We start from the raw sequence: 18,656 nt of genomic DNA, 5'->3' as shown, positions 1-18,656 counted from the left end.
GTATACATAGCTGTGTGCGAAAACAGCTGATATACACCTATTATAGATCTGCTATTGTCAAAGCACATGAGCCTGTGTTACAACCAAGGGTATCACAGGCTTGATACAACAACGCCATCACATCACTGATCTGTCCTCTACCTCTATCACAGTGGGTCCCAACATTTTTTTTCCCCCTCAAAAGAGAAATTAGACATTTGCACGGGACCCAAACTATTGAAAACAGCTGATCTACAAGCTCACAATTGTGAGCTTGTAGATCGGCTAATTTCACAACTTTCACAAAAAACCTTAAACCATTACAGGTACTACTGCAATTTCTTTTGGGTCAAACCTCAGATTGACTTGCCTACTGTGTGAGCCCCCTTCTTGTTTTGCAGTTTGCCTCAGCACCTGAGACGGAGGATGTGCTTTATTTCTTTTGGTGACTGCTGTAGCGACGACGCCATCAGGAGTGGACGCTGAGGTGTCTCTGCATGTGGTTGGACTGCAGGAAGCTCTTGCCGCAGACGGGGCAGCGGAACAGCTTCTCGCCCGCGTGCATGCGCTGGTGCAGCCGCAGGTTCTGGAACTTGCTGAAGGTCTTCCCGCAGAGCTCGCAGCGGAGCGGCTGGCCTCCGGCGTCGCGGGCCTGCTGGGCGCTGGGCAGCGCCATGGAACTCAGGAGCCTGCTGGCGGAGGAGGAAGCTGCCACATCGCTGAGGGGAGAAGACTGACCGTCTCCTCCTCGGTTTGCCTGAGGGTGTAAAACCTGCCTGGGGGTTTTGATCGCGGAGAGCAAGGAAGGGAAAGAGGAGAGGTCTCCGTAGGAAGTGGCACTGTTAGAATCGACAAAACCTGACTGGAAAGCTTTCGTTGCGTCTAAGGTCTCTGTGCTCGGTGTCGGGGCTGAGTGTGCTGCTTCTAGCTCCTCTTTTCTCCTGTCTTTCTGGAGTCTCTGTTTGACAGACCTGGTTGTCCCATCCCCTATAATGCTCCACCCCGAGCTCATGTCTGCCTCCACTTTAATTGGAACAGAATCCACCACCACCATATCAGGTTCCCAGTCCAGATTACCAGCCAGGGATGGAGCAACGTTACTTGGGTCTCCAGGAACGTCTCTTCCCCCGTGCTCTGTAGCTCCAGAAGAGCCCTCTCTGCCGTCAGTGTTGCTCCCAGTTCTCCCCTCTTGATGTGGGCCTGCACCGGCTTCTGCCCACTTAGATGCACCGGCGAACAGGTTGCCATCGTTGTGACCTGTGGTGTTGGTGAATCTGTTGTTGCGGTCAGACGATGGTTGGTCTCTGTTTATACGTCCGTTACTGTGGTGACGGGTGTTGGATCGCTGGGCGCGGTGAAGATGATTCTCAGGCTCTACAGTGATAGGTCTGGAGGACAGAGTGCTTGCAGATGCCCTAGTGTTTGTTTCACTGCCCTGTTTGACTGTGGGTTGAACGCCTGAAAGGAGAAGAGTACAGTATCAGTTGGTTATCAAACAAAAGCAGACTCAGCAGAGTAGGGCTTAAAGGACAACTTTAGTTTTTTACAACAAGGGTTCATATTTTAGATTGTAATTAAAGAATATAAAAGATGAGTGTTAAAATGATTTCATTTACTTCTTTCTATTGTTAGAGATTCTTATTTAAGTGGTCTGGGGCATGCGTACAAGTGCCTAACATGTCATTTTACACAGAATAAGCCCATTACCAAGATACAACGCAACCTTTCATGGTTGGATGTGACTTATGGGGGCTAGAAGTGTTACTGTAAGTAGCAATAAAGAAACTGCTGGCTTATTGTGTCTAAAAAGACATATTTAGCCCATGCCCTCATGTAATTACATGCCCTCGCAATTACAATCTAAAATGTGAACCCTTGTTGGAAAAAAAATATTGTTTATTTTCTTTGCAATTATTACTATCTATAAGTGTTACTGTTGATCTATCCATGTGTATCTCAGTGTGGGAGTGAGTACAAATGGAAGGGTCCTTTTTAGGTTCCAGAACCTATTGAATGAGAATGTTAATACAATTTAACAGAGTGTATTGCATTGTATTTGCATTATATGTTTGGCAAAGCTATGAAATTATAATGGCCAGTCAACACTCATAAAAGAGCCATCGTCTCAATGTGCTCTTACGGGTTAAATAAATAAATAAATACGAAAAAGGGGGGGAAATGGCACATCTGCAGTGGTTGGAGGTGCTCTCCCTACACTTCCATTGAGACATTTAGTGAGTAGTCCTTGATGTGGTTACCACTTTAATGATTAATAGGTAATATTCACCATTATCACATGAACAAGTACATTCAACTAGTAGAGAACATACAGGAATTTAGTAACTGTACCAATGTGCTGTGTATCTGCACAATTGTGCAGAAAGAAAGAAAGAAAGAAAGAAGCTATTTTGAAATCGAGTTTCATTGTTGGCAAGGAATTCTAGACCATATGACACAACATACCATGTCTTCTCTAACACTAAGAATGTTAGAAGATTGTTGCCTCCTAGCTATATAAAAACACACACACACACACACACACACACACACACACACACACACACACACACACACACACACACACACACACACACACACACACACACACACACACACACACACACACACACACACATGGGGGTCCTCACAGGGGTAGAAGGGTTGAGAAGTAGCACTGCCTGAACACCATAAGCACAATGCAACACTTGACCAAGCAGGACATTGTGTCTTTCATGAGAACAAAGCATTTTCTTAATGATCGTAGTTAATGTTGTCTTTGCCCTGTTTTAGCTTCGTTTTTCTCTGACCCATTAATCTAGCTAAGTTAGGTCCTATGTAATGGACTGGTTGCCTATATGCTGTTTTTTGCCTTGTTTTAAACCTGTAGCACTTTGACATTGTAGAAGAATGTAAAGCGCGTTATAAATCAAATGTATGGGGGAGACGGTGTGTGTGTGTTTGCAGTAGGGCATTGATCAAATATTCAAATATCAAAGTCACTATTCGACGTTGTTCACCGAAGTCAAATATTCGCTTATTTTTATTTTCTCTTTAAAAGATATATAGTTTATTAAGCTTGGCTAGATAGGAAGTCATAAGAATGAGTTGTGAATGCCCCTGGTGGATGAATTTGTTAATGCTCTGTACCAGGGCTTCTCAAACCTTTTTAGGCTGTGACCCCCAAAATAAACATATTTGAACTGGGGACCCCCACCCTGACAAGCACTTGGAATTGTAGGTATTAAATTTAATGTGACTCGGTTCCGCAGATAAATATTGTGAAAATAGCAGATCTACATGCTCACAACGCCTCGCAACGCGGCTATTTTCACAATGTTCGCCTCTTGCTTACTTAATATGTGCCAATATTGGCCAGTCCTGTTGAATATTCGACTATTCGAATACTTTGAGGTCGAATAATTCGAATACTAAAAATCACTATTTGTGAATGCCCTAGTTTGCAGTGTGTCAGATCAAAACTATGACTTGAATGTCTAACTGACCTTTAAGTGTGCTGCCGTCACCACTCTCTACGCTCAATATGATAGGAAAGCCGTGGTCCCCGTCCTCCTCCTCCCCTCCTGTTCCCTGTGTTGAGCTCTTGGTCGCTGGGTTACATCTGGCTCTGCTGGGTGCCGAAGGCCCGCGGGTCACATGGGTCAGACTGCTGCTGTGCTTCAGAGTGCTCAGCCTCTCCAGGGTGTGGTTCCGCTTGGCCGTCTGGAACTTGGTGAACAGCAGGGTTATTACACTAGTTAACAAAAAACACCGAAATAACTAAACCTTTTTTTTCTTTTTGGCAAAGAGCTTTGGTGTAGAGGGGAAAAAGAGCAGACTAAGTACAGAGTGAAAGGTCATGTTTATTAACACATTTAATGCCACCCCCCGGGTTGCCCGAGCTAGAGCCAGTGTTATGTCTTCTCATGCCACTGCCCGAGTTGTCCGAGTTGTAATTTTATCATAATTAATGATTTTACATTAATTACTTACAGTATGTTGCTCGGGTCCCGCGTGAATCGGTAAGAGTCCGCGATTCGATTACAATGCACGTTGGGCGTGCATGTGAAGTGAAGCCCGGCCATAGAGAATCCATTATATGCCCAAAAAGATCCTTCATTTTCTCAAAAAGAGACTTTTCAATCCAAAACATGGCAAAATATGCATGTTTACAACACAAATCACTCTGTCTGCTTGTGGCCATGTTGAACTGTCATGTGACCCACGCTGGATCAATCGTGTGTTTTAAAGGTGGCATTGATTGTGATAAGTATTGATGGTTCAAGTGGTTAAATATCTGAAAACAAATTGACATGAATCCAAAATACATGGATGATCGATCATGCTGTCAAACAATGAAACTATATGGAATCTATGAACAGGTTGTGGGGGTCCCTGCTTCATCTCTCTCTCTCAACTAAGGGGTCCTTGGCCTGAAAACGTTGAAGACCCCTGATTTAGAAAAAAAGATGAAAAAAAAAAAAAAAAGCGAACCTACTAACCTTGGCGTCAAGCAGCTTCCTCCTGAGGCTGTCCATCTCCCTCTGGTTCTGGGTGATCTCCAGCCGCAGCATCGCGTAGCCATCATCCACCAGCTTGCAGATCTCTGCCACCTAGTCAGGGAGTGTTATCAGAATAATGTTAATGGCCGGGTTTCCCGAAGCGATTTTAGCCCATCGTAGCTCACGCATGGTCGTAGAGACCAAGCCCCGACCGTCATGTTCCTGTGTTTACATGGGTTCGGGCAGAGCAACTTATTTACCCCCGTAGGCCTACTGTACAACTACACCATCATTCAGATTCCACAAACAAAGTGCTTAATAAAGTCTCACTACTGTCTAAATACGGTACAGCATTCTACAATTACCCGTATCCTCCGTGTTCTTTAATAAGAAGCCTTTTACCGATCACTTCTGTTTTGAACCCATGTATTTCCTGGTGTTCCCCATGCGCACCAACCCCATTGAGATAAACAGACAGTGATCGGATTATTAAAGAAAACGGAGGATACGGGCAATTATAGAAAGCTGTAACGTATTTAGACAGATGACTTAAATCTTGTGAAAAGTTTGTGAAATCTGAATGATGGTGTAGTTGTAGGATTTAGGGGTTAGGCATTCTAGGGTTAGGGTACCCCTAGCCGCAAATTGCAATCTGATGAATCTATGGTTGCAATACCTCCCATAGGGATTCAATGCATCAAAAAGGTTTCTTTTGCTATCTGATAGTATTAAGCAACGTCAAACTCACCATATTGCTGCTCTATGGAAAGCTTGAACTATCCTGTTTCTATCTGCAAAGTGTTTGTTTAATAAAAACCCACCATAAACACCATTATGAGCTATTTTCTGTCAAGTGTCAAGAAATGCAGTTCAGGTGATTATTTTTTCTAAGTGCTGGAGTTTGGAAGCGCTTGTGGGAAATCACTCAATGGTCCTGTCACTGTACCAGCTGGATCTAAATGTCACATAATGCAGGAGGCAGCAGGACATTGCGTTACTGAAGACAAGCGGCAAGCGCTTCCAAAGTTAAGAACTTAGGAAAAAATATATATTTTTACTAAATAATTATTGACAGAAAGGAACTCAACATATATACGGTGGATTTTTCTGAAACAAACACTTTGCAAATAGAAAGAGGATAGTTCAAGCTTTACATAGATCCGCAATATTGATGAGTTTGACGTTGTTTAATAAAATCACAAACCGTTTTGATGCATTGAATCCCTTTGGGAGGTATTGCAACCATAGATTCATCAGATTAAAAATAAAATGTGTTGCAATTTGCGGCTAGGGTACCCCTAACCCTAGATAGAATGTCTGAGATCTTACTCAAAGTATTGTTGTGACCGTAGGTCACAGCTTGACCGTATCTCTGCCAGTCTATATCTCAACGTTCTCAACTAGTTTAATCATTTAAAAAAAATGTTAAATAGAAATCGAAAGGTTTTGGACATACAAGGTTTCCACCCGACAGCGATGATATGCTATAAATATAAGGTGCTGGGAGTGAAAATTATAATGTAGGGGTGCCTCGGATTAAAAAGAAATTATGAGGTGCCCTGAGACAAAAAGGTTTGGGAACCCCTGCTCTAACAGAATAGGTTTGCCACTCTGACATCACAGTGATATCAGGGGAACCACACTAACAGAATCCCTTTTATGCCCATACATGGAGATCCCTGATGTCATCAATATTAATCCCATATCTAACAGGACTTCAAATTGGAATGCCTGTATATGGAGGCCTAACAGAATCCATATATGGCCAAGACAGCCCATATCTGTGTGGCTGGTTCTACAGACAGGGATCTCCATGTATGGGCATAAAAGGGATTGTATGTATGATGTCAGCTGTCATAGACATCATAGGACTTTCACATAACAAATAACTGAGTAAGCATTTTTGGGCTTGCATAGTATATCTCCATATACACTACAGTACATGGATCTCCATATATGGGTACCAGGGCTCTCCATATGGGTAACTGGTCGGATATACACCACTGGCCAGATGGCCAATTAAGAGTCACAAGACATGGCGCGATCTCGCCCTGGTCGCATGTCGCCCTGAGGCGTCTTTAATGCTGGTTTGTAAGATCAGACATTCTAGGCTAGACTATTCTGGTACAACTCAGCAGCTGCCAGAGATTCCCCTAGGGAAACCGAATTTCAATCTTTGTGAGGCGTGTTTCAAGACACCATTACAAACACATTGATAAAGAAATCTATTGTTAAGGAATTTCTTTAAATGATCCCCTGACTAACCGCCTTGTTCGCCAGGACCTCGATCACCGCGGCCAGCTGTGCGTGGAAAGAGTCGCTGCTGCTGCTGCAGCTGTTGGTAGTCATCATGAGTGGATCACTTCAACAAGAGTCGCTGTTCAAGAAGAAATGGTTTTAGGTGTTTTTGTGTCTGTTTTGTGGATGTTGTTGTCAACCGTCCACGGTGTTCCACTACTATGTTATTGTTTGTTATTCTTCTGCTGCTTCCTCTTTCCGGTGCCAAGTATTTCGGCTCGTTCGAGCCTGAGGCCACCTGCTGCATGGAGTGGAAACTAGAGAGTGAGTGGTGGACAACGGATAGAGGAGAGCTGAGCAGTGGGGGACAAAGTATTCACATGTTTTTATTTGAATGATTGAAGAATGTATTAGACGTTTGCAATAGAAACAAGTACAGTTTCATGACAGTACAAATCACTGGTACAAGGTCAACTAAAAGGAGATCCTAGAAAGCCGAGGCTTATTTCCACAGGAACCACACTTTAAGTATCTCATATAACATTGAAAGACAGACGGATAGAACATAGTACTTTATCTAGGATAATATCAGTTTCAAAAGCATAACATCAAATACAAAAGGCAGAATACAAAGAAAAGGGGGGGGGGGGAGCATGGGGGCTTAGTCTATTTACAAGTCACGGGTAGCTGCTGTCTGAAGGTGACTTTTCATACCAATTTTGAAGGAGGCTAGGGATTTGCTCTCCTTTAGGACTTGTGGAAGGGCGTACCCAAGTAAAATGATTGATTGATTGATTGATTGATTGATTGATTGATTGATTGATTGAATGAATACTCTATTAGCAGTTCGTAGGAAAAACACAGGATTGATTGATTGAAGTATTTATTAGAAGTTTGCATAGGAAAAGGTACAGTAGGCCTACAGTTCACTAGGATAACCCACACAAAAAGCCTATTGTTTCAATTGAGATCCTTAAAATATAATATAATATAATATAATATAATATAATATAATATAATATAATATAATATAATATCAATCATATAACACTGAATGACAGACAGATAGAACTCAGTAGACTAAGCAGAACAGAAGATATCATAAAAAAAAAAAAATACGCAAATGGCAGATTTATCAAAAAATCCACTACATTCCCATTGGAATGCTTTGGAAAAATCCGCTTATCAACTGTCTGGCAACCATACTTTGGTGTGACCGTCCCCTATTGCAGTATAGATAGTTTTTACAGTTTACAATAAACAATTTGAGTGTTTTTCCACCACTGCTGTTCTGTTCTACAGATTTACTGATCCACACAGCCGTCCACTAGGTGGCGGCATTGCACCGTTCAGTTGGTTCCTGAGCCGTCGCATGTGGATGATGTTACATCGCGCCGTTTGAAAACATCAGCGCGGGGGAAAGACAGTTTGTTGTTGTTGTTGTTAGGTTTGATATCACCAAGTAGATCAATACTACATCACCAATAACCTCGATGACTGATCTGATTAAAGAGGATACCGTAGGGAATTGATCCCGTCTGGATTAAAAGAAGGTAAGTGATTTGATTGGAGGAGATCCATCGTTTAGTTTTTGCTCTAGAGGTGATTCTGAAAGATTGTAATTTCAAGGACCCCTAAAGTGAAGTATATCCCCTATTTCTACCTCTGAAACCCGAATTTAGCCTATATTGTAAAATAAATGTTTAATTTAACTCTGAGACTGTACAAATGGCACTCTGACTCTGAGAGTTACAGACGAATAAGGGTCCATTTGGTTCCTAAATCTATCATTTAGCTGGGGACTCCTTAATTGGAACTCTCTCTCAAGGACCCCTTGGGGTCCCTGGACCTCTCTCTGAGAAGCACTGTGGTAGGGCACTATGCAGTGGAGATGTTTAGAGAGCATCGGTTCTCAAACTTTAAGGACCCCCTTAGATGGGGGCCCAAATTTGAACCCTGAGCTTCTGCATCAGGCAGGGTTCATTGCCACCCTCTCATGGCCTGGGGACCCCACTTGAGAACCACTTGGTTCTCAACAAACTCTATGTTCTCAACCTGTGGCTCGGGACCCCGGGGTCCCAAATCTATTTTGGGGGGTCCCCACCGACTCCCCAGATGATTAGCTAATGTGCAACATTGTTTTCTCACTCAACAGTAAACACACCAACTTAAAGTTTAAATGTATAGAGAGTGTATATGCAAATTTCTAAAGTGACAATTTAAAATGGCAAATTAAATACTGGCCAAAAAATAGCCGATCTACATGCTGACAATGCCTCGTAACGGAGGCGTTAACTTGTGAGCATGTAGATCTGCTGTATTTTTCCAATAGAACCGTGTTCTACAAAATGTAATGAATGCCTCATCTCCTTAGTGCTCGTAGGGTGGGGGGTCCCCAGTTAAAATAGGATTATTTTGGGGGTTGCGGCCTGAAAAGGTTGAGAACCACTGTTATAGATGGTTGCTGGTGGTATACCTACCTATTATACACGTGGAGATGTTAGATCAGAATGAATATGTATCTATGTATGAATACGTATCTATGCAACCAGGAAGAATGTTGTAATGTCTTTATTTAATTAAAAGAATGTATCCTAGACTTGAATTAAATGTTTTCTCTGAAGAATGACTTAACGATGCAATAATATGTAATGATAGTAAGTAGGGGTTTCACGATTATCACATTTTACATGACGATTAATTGTCACTCAACAATAACAATTTAAAGTTTTTATCATTGACAATAGACGGTATGCACATGCATTAAGTGAAAGGCAAATTGAGTGGCAAATCGAGTGGCAAAGTGAGTTTAACATCATCTAACATCGTTTAATGCAATCAGATAGGACCTTTCTGTTTGGACGTATGGGCTGTCTAGGCCAGAAAGTCGTTTTTTTGCCACTCAGTAGGTGTTCCTGCATAACTTCCGGGTATGATGATGATGTCACGCGCATACCCTCTATTACATTTCTGTTTGGCTCGTTTGCTTTGAAGTTGCACATATGGCAGATATAACACATAACCTAAATATACAAAAAAATAACTGACATGTTTGACAACTTTATACTTACTATAATAAAAAAAAAAAAACATTGATAGTGGAAATAGCCGATCTACAACATTTTTGAAAATATTATGAAAATCTTTCAACATGGAAATAATTGCGATTATGTAAAATAATTGTGACAGGCCTAAGTAGTGGTAGCGATACTAATAACGTCCCCATGTTTTCTTTCAGCATGTGTTCTCCCCTCCTCTCTGCTCCTCTACCTCTCCTCTCCTCCTCCTCCTCCTCTCCACCTCGCTGTCCAGAGCTGGACCTCTCACTCCTCAACAGCCCCAACCCTCCAACGCAGCACCCTAAGCCTAAACCTAAACCCCACCCACCCAGAGCCATCCCACCTCAAGCATCCAGCAAGAGGACTCTAGGGAGAACCCACAGACAGGTGGGTGTGTGTGAAATAGGGCTTGCACGATTTTGGGAAAATATCTAATTGCGATTTTTTTTGGACTAATATTGCGATTGCAATTTTATTCGCGATATTTCTATATTTATTTTAAGGTAGGATAAGGATAGTTTTTTGGTTAAAACATTTTTTTTGTTTTTTTTTTTGTTAAAAGGTTGATATAATAAATTATTTTAACCAAATAAAATCACTTCACTACCTTAAACTCATTCACTGCCAGAGTAAATACATAAATAATCCAGCTCCAGGGGAGTTTTTTCCGCAAAAAATATCTAAAAAATTACTTTTTACATAAAAGTTGACCAAAGTTGATCGGCAGGGAACCTACCCTAAGACACACCATAAGTTTCCCATGTGTGCAGGGAACGGAGGAGGGGAGCCACCGTCACACAAATATCACTTTTGCGATTATTCTGCACCTTTGCGATTTGCTAATTGCGTGGTTCCAAATTGTGATTTTGATTTAAAAACGATTGATTGTGCAGCCCTAGACTGTGAAATGACAATGCAAAATAAATGGAGTTTACAATTGAAGGGTCAGGGGTAGGGTGAGGTTAGGCGATGTTTACTGTTATCCAGTTTCGAGTGCCAGCCGCCTGTAAGTGGTTTTTCAGAGCGGTTTTAAAGGAAGTTAGGAATTTACACTCCTTTGAGGTATTCACCTTATTCCTGGCCCTCTCTACGGTTACACAGGTTAATTCAGAGCCCAGAGTGTCAACACTTTAATGCAAGGATACAGGAAACCAAATGATATTTTTTTCAGGCCAGCTTTTTCATCCTCTGCCTCTTTCAGGATATGAACAGGGAGCCGGGGGCAGGGCCAGGAATATGGTGAATAGGGCGTTACACATTTTAGCAGTATAGCAGGAGAACGAATTTGACCCTTTGTTTGAGTCGAATCCGGGTTGAAAATGATCTGTGGAGCTGCCTCTGGTGTTGTAATTGTGGACACCCTTGACGTTTTGGAAGTATTTTGTCAGATACATGGGTGTCTTAATGGTGTAGTGTATCTTGTACACCAGGCCCATTGCAAGACGTCATCTACTCTGAGCCACCCCACGCTTGAGTGGTGAATAGTGGTGAGGTGAGCCCGAGAATGAAGGTTGTGTTATCATAATCTTTTAAGATAACACAAGTAGACAGTGCAACTGTCGATTATTTTCTTAGCAATTATTCATGTCTGATTCAGAAAGATTATTTACTTATTTTAAAGTGGGAGGGACACACCCAAATCAGGCTATCTAATTAGCTAATATCTTGGGGGCGGAGTTGAGCGTGCATATCATTATATTCTCAAACTACCCCCACAAAAGCTGTGCGAGTTGAAAATGCGAATTTAGAAAAGACATTTTAAAACTAGCTGTTGTAGGTGTAAACATTATAGATTTCGCAACTTATCGCAAAAAAATGTGCAAGTTTTCAACACGCAAGTCGTCGAAGATTAGTATCCAGGGTCTCGCGTTCTCCACCCCATGTTCTGGACCTATTTTGCGGCTGTGTCCTTCAGTATAATCGGCAGTGAGCACTTCTCCTCCTCTCCCCCAAAACTAAACGTGTGTGTGTGTGTGTGTGTGTGTGTGTGTGTGTGTGTGGTGACAGAAGATAACCGTGCTTCAAAAGCTCACAAGGCGACACGTTGTCGCCTTGTCGTACGACGGACGCAGTATACATTCACTACTGACTGATACGGTCCCGCCCCCTTTTCAGACTGTTTGGAGAAAGACCACGTGACTGACCTACTGTAGCATAATGTAATTTTTCGGTGTGTGACATAACACCTTTAAATAATTACATTTTATTTCGTCCTGGCCCAGCACCAAAATGGACGTGCATAACATGTTTGTGAACTAGGGCATTCACGAATAGTGATTTTTAGTATTCGAATAGTCGAATATTCGACAGGACTGGCCAAACTGTCAAATATTAAGTAAGCAAGAGACGAACATTGTGAAAATAGCAGATCTACATGCTCATATGTTTATTTTGGGGGTCACGACCTAAAATGGTTTGAGAACCCCTGGTATAGAGCATTAACAAATTCATCCACCAGGGGCATTGACAACTCATTCTTATGACTTCCTATCTAGCCAAGCTTTATAAACAATATATTTTTTAAAGAGACAATAAAAAAAATTAAATAAACGAATATTCGGTGAACAACGTCAAATAGTGTCTTTGATATTCGAATATTCGAATATTTGGTGAATGCCCTACTGCCTATTGTGAACTAGTAGGTTTGTTCAACTGTCAAATGAGGATGGTTTGTTCTTTTTGTGAATAAGTGGGCGTGGTCTCATTTTGCGCAGGTGCCTGCGGTTGTCAAGGTGACGGCTGAACCCAGCACTTCATCTGGCAACCTGCCCAGCCACCATGAGCAGCTGAGTGGAGGACACAGGAGGAGAGGTCGTCGTCCCGGTAACAGTTTTCTACATACAGCAGGCACGCGCACACATAGACATCAAAGGGGACTTGAGCCCCTGCAAAGTGCCCTCTCCAGACCATGAATGCAGTTTTTACTATGTAGTGTGGTTGCTTAACCCTGGTAATTGTCATTATCGAAACGAAGCGGATAAAAGCACCACACTTTTTTTTAGGCTTCTTTAGGACCTAACGATGGATTTTAGCCTTGGATACCAAACTTTATTTTGAAAATTATTATAAGTTGGGCTCCCATCGACTTTCTATACAGGCTTTAAGTAGGATGTGAGGGGTCTAACTAGGGGTTTGTCATGATTCTGAATCCATTGCAAGCATTTGTTTTGCACAAAAAAACTTTCCTTTGGCTAGAAATGGCCCCCCAAAACACCCAAAAAACTGTGAAAAGTGATGACTCATCACTAAACCATCGTTTTGACATGACGATTAACATGACGATTAATTGTCACTTAAATAAATGTGTTTTTGTCGTTGACAATTACATTTCTGTTTGGCTTGTAGGCTTTGAAGTTGCACATGGCAGATATGACGCATAACCTAAATATACAAAGAAATGACGGACAACGCGCTGTGAGCTTGTAGATCTGTCGTCTCGGTCTTGTCTCTAATCTCGTTATCTCATCTTGTTGACGTTCTCTCTAGGGATGGGACGATACGCGATATTATCGTTTATCGTGATAAACACTCAGGATAATCGTATCTTGGACATTCAATTTATCGTGATATCGTCCTCCGTCATGGACTGGGATCAATTCAGCCTTTATTTGCCGAGCTGCATATCCGGTACCACTTGAACCCTCTATAATTGGTAAATGGTACTTAATTATAAATATACGTACTTGATACAGTCCTTTTTTCACTGTCTTTGCCAAAAAATAGCCGATCTACAAGCTCACAATGCGTCACGTTGTGACGCGTTGTGAGCTTGTAGATCTGCTATTTTTTGGCAAATGTTCCGCCCCAGGATAATGGATTTTGATGATCGTGATAATATCGTAAATCGCGGTTCCTTTTGTCACAATAATCGTGATATGAGATTTTCATATCGTCCCATCTCTAGTTCTCTCGTCTCGTCTCATGTCTTTCTCTCCTCTGCTCTGACAGGTGAACCAAAGGACCGCAGGGCGTGTCCTCCGGCTTCAGTATCCAATGGGGAGTCGGTACGCTCGGAAGTGGCGGACTGCCTATTGGAAGAGGCGGAGCCAAACACCTTACTGGCATTGAAGGCAGAGCTCAAGTCATTGGAGGTATCCATGGTTGCTGACTGATAACTACAATACGTTTATCTAGCACATACTGTTCTCTAGTTTGAAATACATGAATTAAGCAATACTAGTAAGACGCCTCAGGACGACATGCGAAAGGCCGAGGCCGCGCCAATTCTTAACCATCTGGCCAGTGATATACTATATCGAACCAGTTACCCATATATGGAGATCACTGCATGATAGTCAACAAGGTGATGTCAGAATATGCCCATATATGGGCATTACCAACTATGGGCATTCCCAGATATGCCCTTGATATTGTTGACATCGGGAAAGGGATCTCCATATACGGGCATAAAGCGAACAAGGACGTAATTAATTTGCGATGTGTGATCTGGGAATGTTTTGACATCACATTGTCGACTATATATGGGCATAAAATATATGGGCATGAAAGGGACATCAAGCCAGAATGTGACGTCAGAGTGGCAAACCCATTCTGTTAAGAGTGGTTCCCCTACATCACAGTGACATCAGAGCATGATGTCAGAGCGACAAACCCATAGAACGGACAAGGACGTAATTCATTTGCAAGTGTGACCTGGGAATGCCCATATATGGGCATGTTCTGACATCACATTGTCGACTATATATGGGCATAAAAGGGACATCAGAGCATGATGTCAGAGTGACCAATCAATGCTATATATATTCCTCCATAAGACAGCCCCATTACAGCCTGAAACACCCTGTCAGTCCAGCCAACAGCCCAAGCAACATCCCAAGGAGACACTTCCTCATCTTCCCTGCCTTCTATCTTCCACCTCAAACCTCAGCTGCTCTCCGCTACTCTGCAAAGCATCATCTAAACCTCTCCATCTATCCTAGCCGTCCGTGCCTCTCAGAGCCACCATGGTGTCCCATAAGGAGTTTGTGGCCGCCGGGAAGGAGCCAGGTCTGCAGGTGTGGCGTATCGAGAACATGGACCTGAAACCGGTTCCCAAGGCTCTGTACGGCAACTTCTACACTGGAGATGCCTACGTACTGCTCTACACCACCTCAGCACCCTCCCACTACATCCACATGTGGTTGGGGGATGAGTGTTCTCAGGATGAGAGTGGGGCAGCTGCCATATTTGCCATGCAGCTGGATGATTTTCTTGGCGGTGGACCCGTGCAGTTCAGGGAGGTCCAGGACAATGAATCCATTACCTTCGTGGGGTACTTCAAGTCAGGCGTCAAGTACCAGAAAGGAGGAGTGGCGTCTGGCTTCCAGCACGTGGTGACCAATGACATGAGCGTGAAGAGGCTCCTGCACATCAAGGGACGGAGGGCCGTCAGGGTCAGAGAGGTGGAACTGTCCTGGGGAAGCTTCAACCAGGGAGACTGCTTCATAGTCGATCTGGGAACGGACATCTACCAGTGGTGTGGCAGTGAGTGTAACCGTTTCGAGAGGCTCAAGGCCTCCCAGGTGGCCATTGACATCAGAGACAATGAGAGGAACGGAAGAGCCAAACTGCACTTTGTCGACGATGGAGCTGAGCCACAGGCAATCATAGAGGCTCTTGGGCCCAAACCCACCACCCTCGCCCCCGGTACCTCAGACGACGAGAAGGTGGACACCTCCAACAGGATGAAGGCGGCTCTCTACATGATCTCCGATGCTTCTGGTTCTATGAAGACCTCAGTAGTGGCCCAGTCCAGTCCATTCAAACAGGCCATGCTCGCTCATGAAGAGTGCTTCATCCTGGACAACGGGCCGGACAAGAATGTGTTTGTTTGGAAAGGTCCTAAAGCCAACACATCAGAACGTAAAGCTGCCATGTCAGCAGCCCAGCAGTTCATCAAGGAGAAGGGATATTCTCTTAAGACCCAGATCCAAGTGCTGCCGGCAGGGGCTGAGACCACGCTGTTCAAGCAGTTCTTCGGTGACTGGAAGGACAAGGACGAGACCACGGGCCCCACGAAGGCCTACACCATTGGCCGCATAGCGAAGGTGGAGCAGGTGCCCTTCGACGCCTCCACCCTCCACTCAGACAAGGCCGCGGCAGCGCGGCACGCCATGGTGGACGATGGGAAGGGCAAGGTTCAGATCTGGCGCGTGGAAGGTGACAAGGTGCCTGTGGAGGCCTCCGCTTATGGACACTTCTATGGTGGAGACTGTTACCTTATCCTCTATAGCTACAGGCTGGGAGGGCGTGAGCAGCACATCATATACACCTGGCAGGGACTTAAATGCACCCAGGATGAGTTGGCTGCCTCAGCCTTCATGACGGTGCAGCTGGACGACTCGATGGGAGGATCCCCAGTTCAGGTGAGGGTGACCCAGGGCCAGGAGCCGCCCCACCTCATGAGTCTGTTCCAGGGCAAGCCCATGATCGTCCACAGTGGAGGGACATCACGCAAGGGTGGCCAGACCACGGTGGGCAGCACGCGCCTCTTCCACATCCGCCAGAGCTCCTCTAACGCCACGCGCGCCGTGGAGGTGGAGCCCTGCGCCTCCAATCTCAACACCAACGACGTGTTTGTGCTCAAAACTCCCGATGCCACGTTTGTGTGGCGCGGCGACGGAGCCAGCGACGAGGAGATGGCCGCTGCCAAGCACGTGGTGGGCTTCCTGGGGGGCAGCAGCAGCAGCGTGTCAGAGGGCAAGGAGCCAGCTGGTTTTTGGCCGGCCTTGGGCGGTAAGAAGGACTACCAAACGTCCGAGAGTCTGCGTAACGTGATTAAAGCCCCACGTCTGTTTGGCTGCTCCAACAAATCCGGACGACTCATGGTGGAGGAGGTACCGGGGGACTTCACTCAGTCAGACCTGGCTACTGATGACGTCATGCTCCTGGATACCTGGGACCAGATCTTCCTTTGGGTTGGCAAAGAAGCTAACGCCGAGGAAAGGACCGGAGCTCCCAGAATCGCAAAAGAATACGTGGACTCGGACCCCTCCGGTCGGGGAGGGCTGCCCATCTCCACCATTAAACAGGGAGACGAACCCCCGACGTTCACTGGCTGGTTCCAGGCGTGGGATCCCAAGATGTGGGAGACGGACCCACTGGACAGAATCCGTGGACGTTTCTTCTGAACACCGAACCTCCAGGCTCCTACACAGGGACGTGCAGAGAATGTTAGAGGCAGGGGCTGAAATTTCTAAAAGGGCCTATTGGTGGAAATATCGAAAATAGCAGACCTCCAAGCTCACAACGCCTCGTGCTGCGACGTGTTGTGAGCTTCGTAGAAAGAAATTACTGACATATTTGACAACTTTATACTTATATAAAAGAACATTGATAGTGGAAATAGCCGATTACAAGCCCACAACGCGTGCTATTTCCACTATGTTTGACTTAAAAAATATATATGTAAGCCATTTACCATGAGAGGGAGTGGGTTGTTGGCTGATTTACCACTGTTTCAGGGCGGCTCGTTGCTTTTCTACCACTTGTTCCATATAAATGAAAGAAAACACAGTTGTAACTTGCAAGGATCTTTAGTTACAATCATTAATTGTTTCAGTGGGCAGGGTCCATGAGCTAACTCAAGGTCGTTGGCCTATTAACCACTGTTTTAAACCAATCAGAATCCAGTATTTGAACATGTGACTAGAAAAGGTGGTAGAAATGAACATTTTTCAACATGGAAACGATTATGACGATTATGAAAAATAATCGCGATTATGTCAAATAATTGCAATTAGACGATTGTGTAATAATTAGGGATGGGTACCGAAATTCGGTACCGGGACAGAACCGATAAGGACATGAAGGTTCCTGGGTACCCAAAAAGAATATTTACTTTCGGTACTGCTTATCGGTTCCTAGACGCACCATTTAAAAAAAAGACGTGCCATCCGTTTTAAAAAAAAGGCTTCATGATTACATTTTATATATCCTTTGACTATCTGTCAGACTCAGGACCTGTCCCCGGTTCCCGAGGCTAAACTAATGTGAGTTACGTTACAACTTGTATTCCTCCAAACACACACAGACACACAAGCACACACACAATCGGGGGACAATTGCGCTGCCACTCAGTCACAACAACACTGACAGCAGCGGTAGCGATGCTAGCAACGTTAGCAGCCCAGCCACCAGCAGCTGAGCCATGTTACTGTATAGCCACCACAGGGAGACGTGAGTTGGATACGACACATTTATGACAGCGTGGGATTCATCCGAAAGACTGTACGGCAACAGCGCTTGTGTGAACCCCCGTGCGACACTGCATGTCTGCGAGTCCGACTGCGTCTCACTCACTCGCTCGTCGAGTTGTGTTCTTTTGTCAAATCTAAGCTGGCAAATCTAACACTTCCGGTAGCCGATCTTTTCAGAATAAGATATGTTTAGCTAGCAGCAATAAGACCTCCAGATTTCTTAATGCATTAAGACTTCCAGACGGCGGTTGACTTCTTAATCTCTTCAGAATAAGAGTATCCCAAAAGACATTGAAATATGATTTCATTTGCATGATTCATTAAAACTGTAAATTAAACATTAAAATTAAATTAAAAGATGTGTTTTAAATGATTCATTAAAACTGTAAATTAAACATTAAAATTAAATTAAAAAATTATGTTTTTGTGTAAAAACCAAACCATTTTGGAACCGAAATAAGAACCGTTAGGAACCGGAACCGATAAGCAGAACCGGAACCGGAACCGGAATCGTAAAAATCCAAACGATACCCATCCCTAGTAATAATTGTGACAGCCCTCACTTTTAGCATTATTATCTTCTCGGAAGCCTGCCTTTCCCCCTTTATCACAGTGCAGCGCACTGAATTTAACATAGGGGTTCCATCACATCAGTAGTGTTTTGGGTTCCTCTACTTAGTTTT

General features: G+C 43.9%; 3 protein-coding genes across 3 annotated transcripts in view; 2 read left to right on the top strand and 1 right to left on the bottom strand.

The window, feature by feature from the left end:
- Positions 1 to 312: 312 nt before the first annotated feature.
- On the bottom strand, positions 313 to 6,880 carry LOC308280998 (uncharacterized protein). Its single transcript, XM_080721043.1, has 4 exons — positions 6,744 to 6,880; positions 4,479 to 4,589; positions 3,483 to 3,705; positions 313 to 1,437 (listed from the first exon to the last, which is right to left on the bottom strand). Exons 1-4 carry the CDS (start codon positions 6,828 to 6,830, stop codon positions 449 to 451), a joined length of 1,410 nt encoding a protein of 469 aa, XP_080577169.1. The 5' UTR covers positions 6,831 to 6,880; the 3' UTR covers positions 313 to 448.
- A 1,295-nt stretch (positions 6,881 to 8,175) lies between these two features.
- The window catches only part of ppp1r35 (protein phosphatase 1, regulatory subunit 35), a gene marked incomplete at its 3' end in the record, with an annotated part of 48,660 nt that continues 38,179 nt past the window's right edge, over positions 8,176 to 18,656 (top strand). The window contains exons 1-4 of the mRNA XM_080721716.1: positions 8,176 to 8,269; positions 9,955 to 10,162; positions 12,490 to 12,598; positions 13,724 to 13,866. Of these exons, the coding sequence (XP_080577842.1) occupies positions 9,956 to 10,162; positions 12,490 to 12,598; positions 13,724 to 13,866 (459 nt within the window). The 5' untranslated portion in view covers positions 8,176 to 8,269; position 9,955. The remainder of the gene's footprint in view (positions 8,270 to 9,954; positions 10,163 to 12,489; positions 12,599 to 13,723; positions 13,867 to 18,656) is intronic.
- On the top strand, positions 14,650 to 16,905 carry LOC308281499 (gelsolin-like; the record flags this gene model as incomplete). The annotated part of the gene is made up of 1 exon (XM_080721717.1): positions 14,650 to 16,905. Exon 1 carries the CDS (start codon positions 14,740 to 14,742, stop codon positions 16,903 to 16,905), a length of 2,166 nt encoding a protein of 721 aa, XP_080577843.1. The 5' UTR covers positions 14,650 to 14,739.

Source organism: Nannobrachium achirus (assembly GCF_963921795.1).
Source record: "Nannobrachium achirus genome assembly, chromosome: 3".
Taxonomy (NCBI): domain Eukaryota; kingdom Metazoa; phylum Chordata; class Actinopteri; order Myctophiformes; family Myctophidae; genus Nannobrachium; species Nannobrachium achirus.
This window is presented reverse-complemented; position numbering and strand designations above follow the sequence as displayed.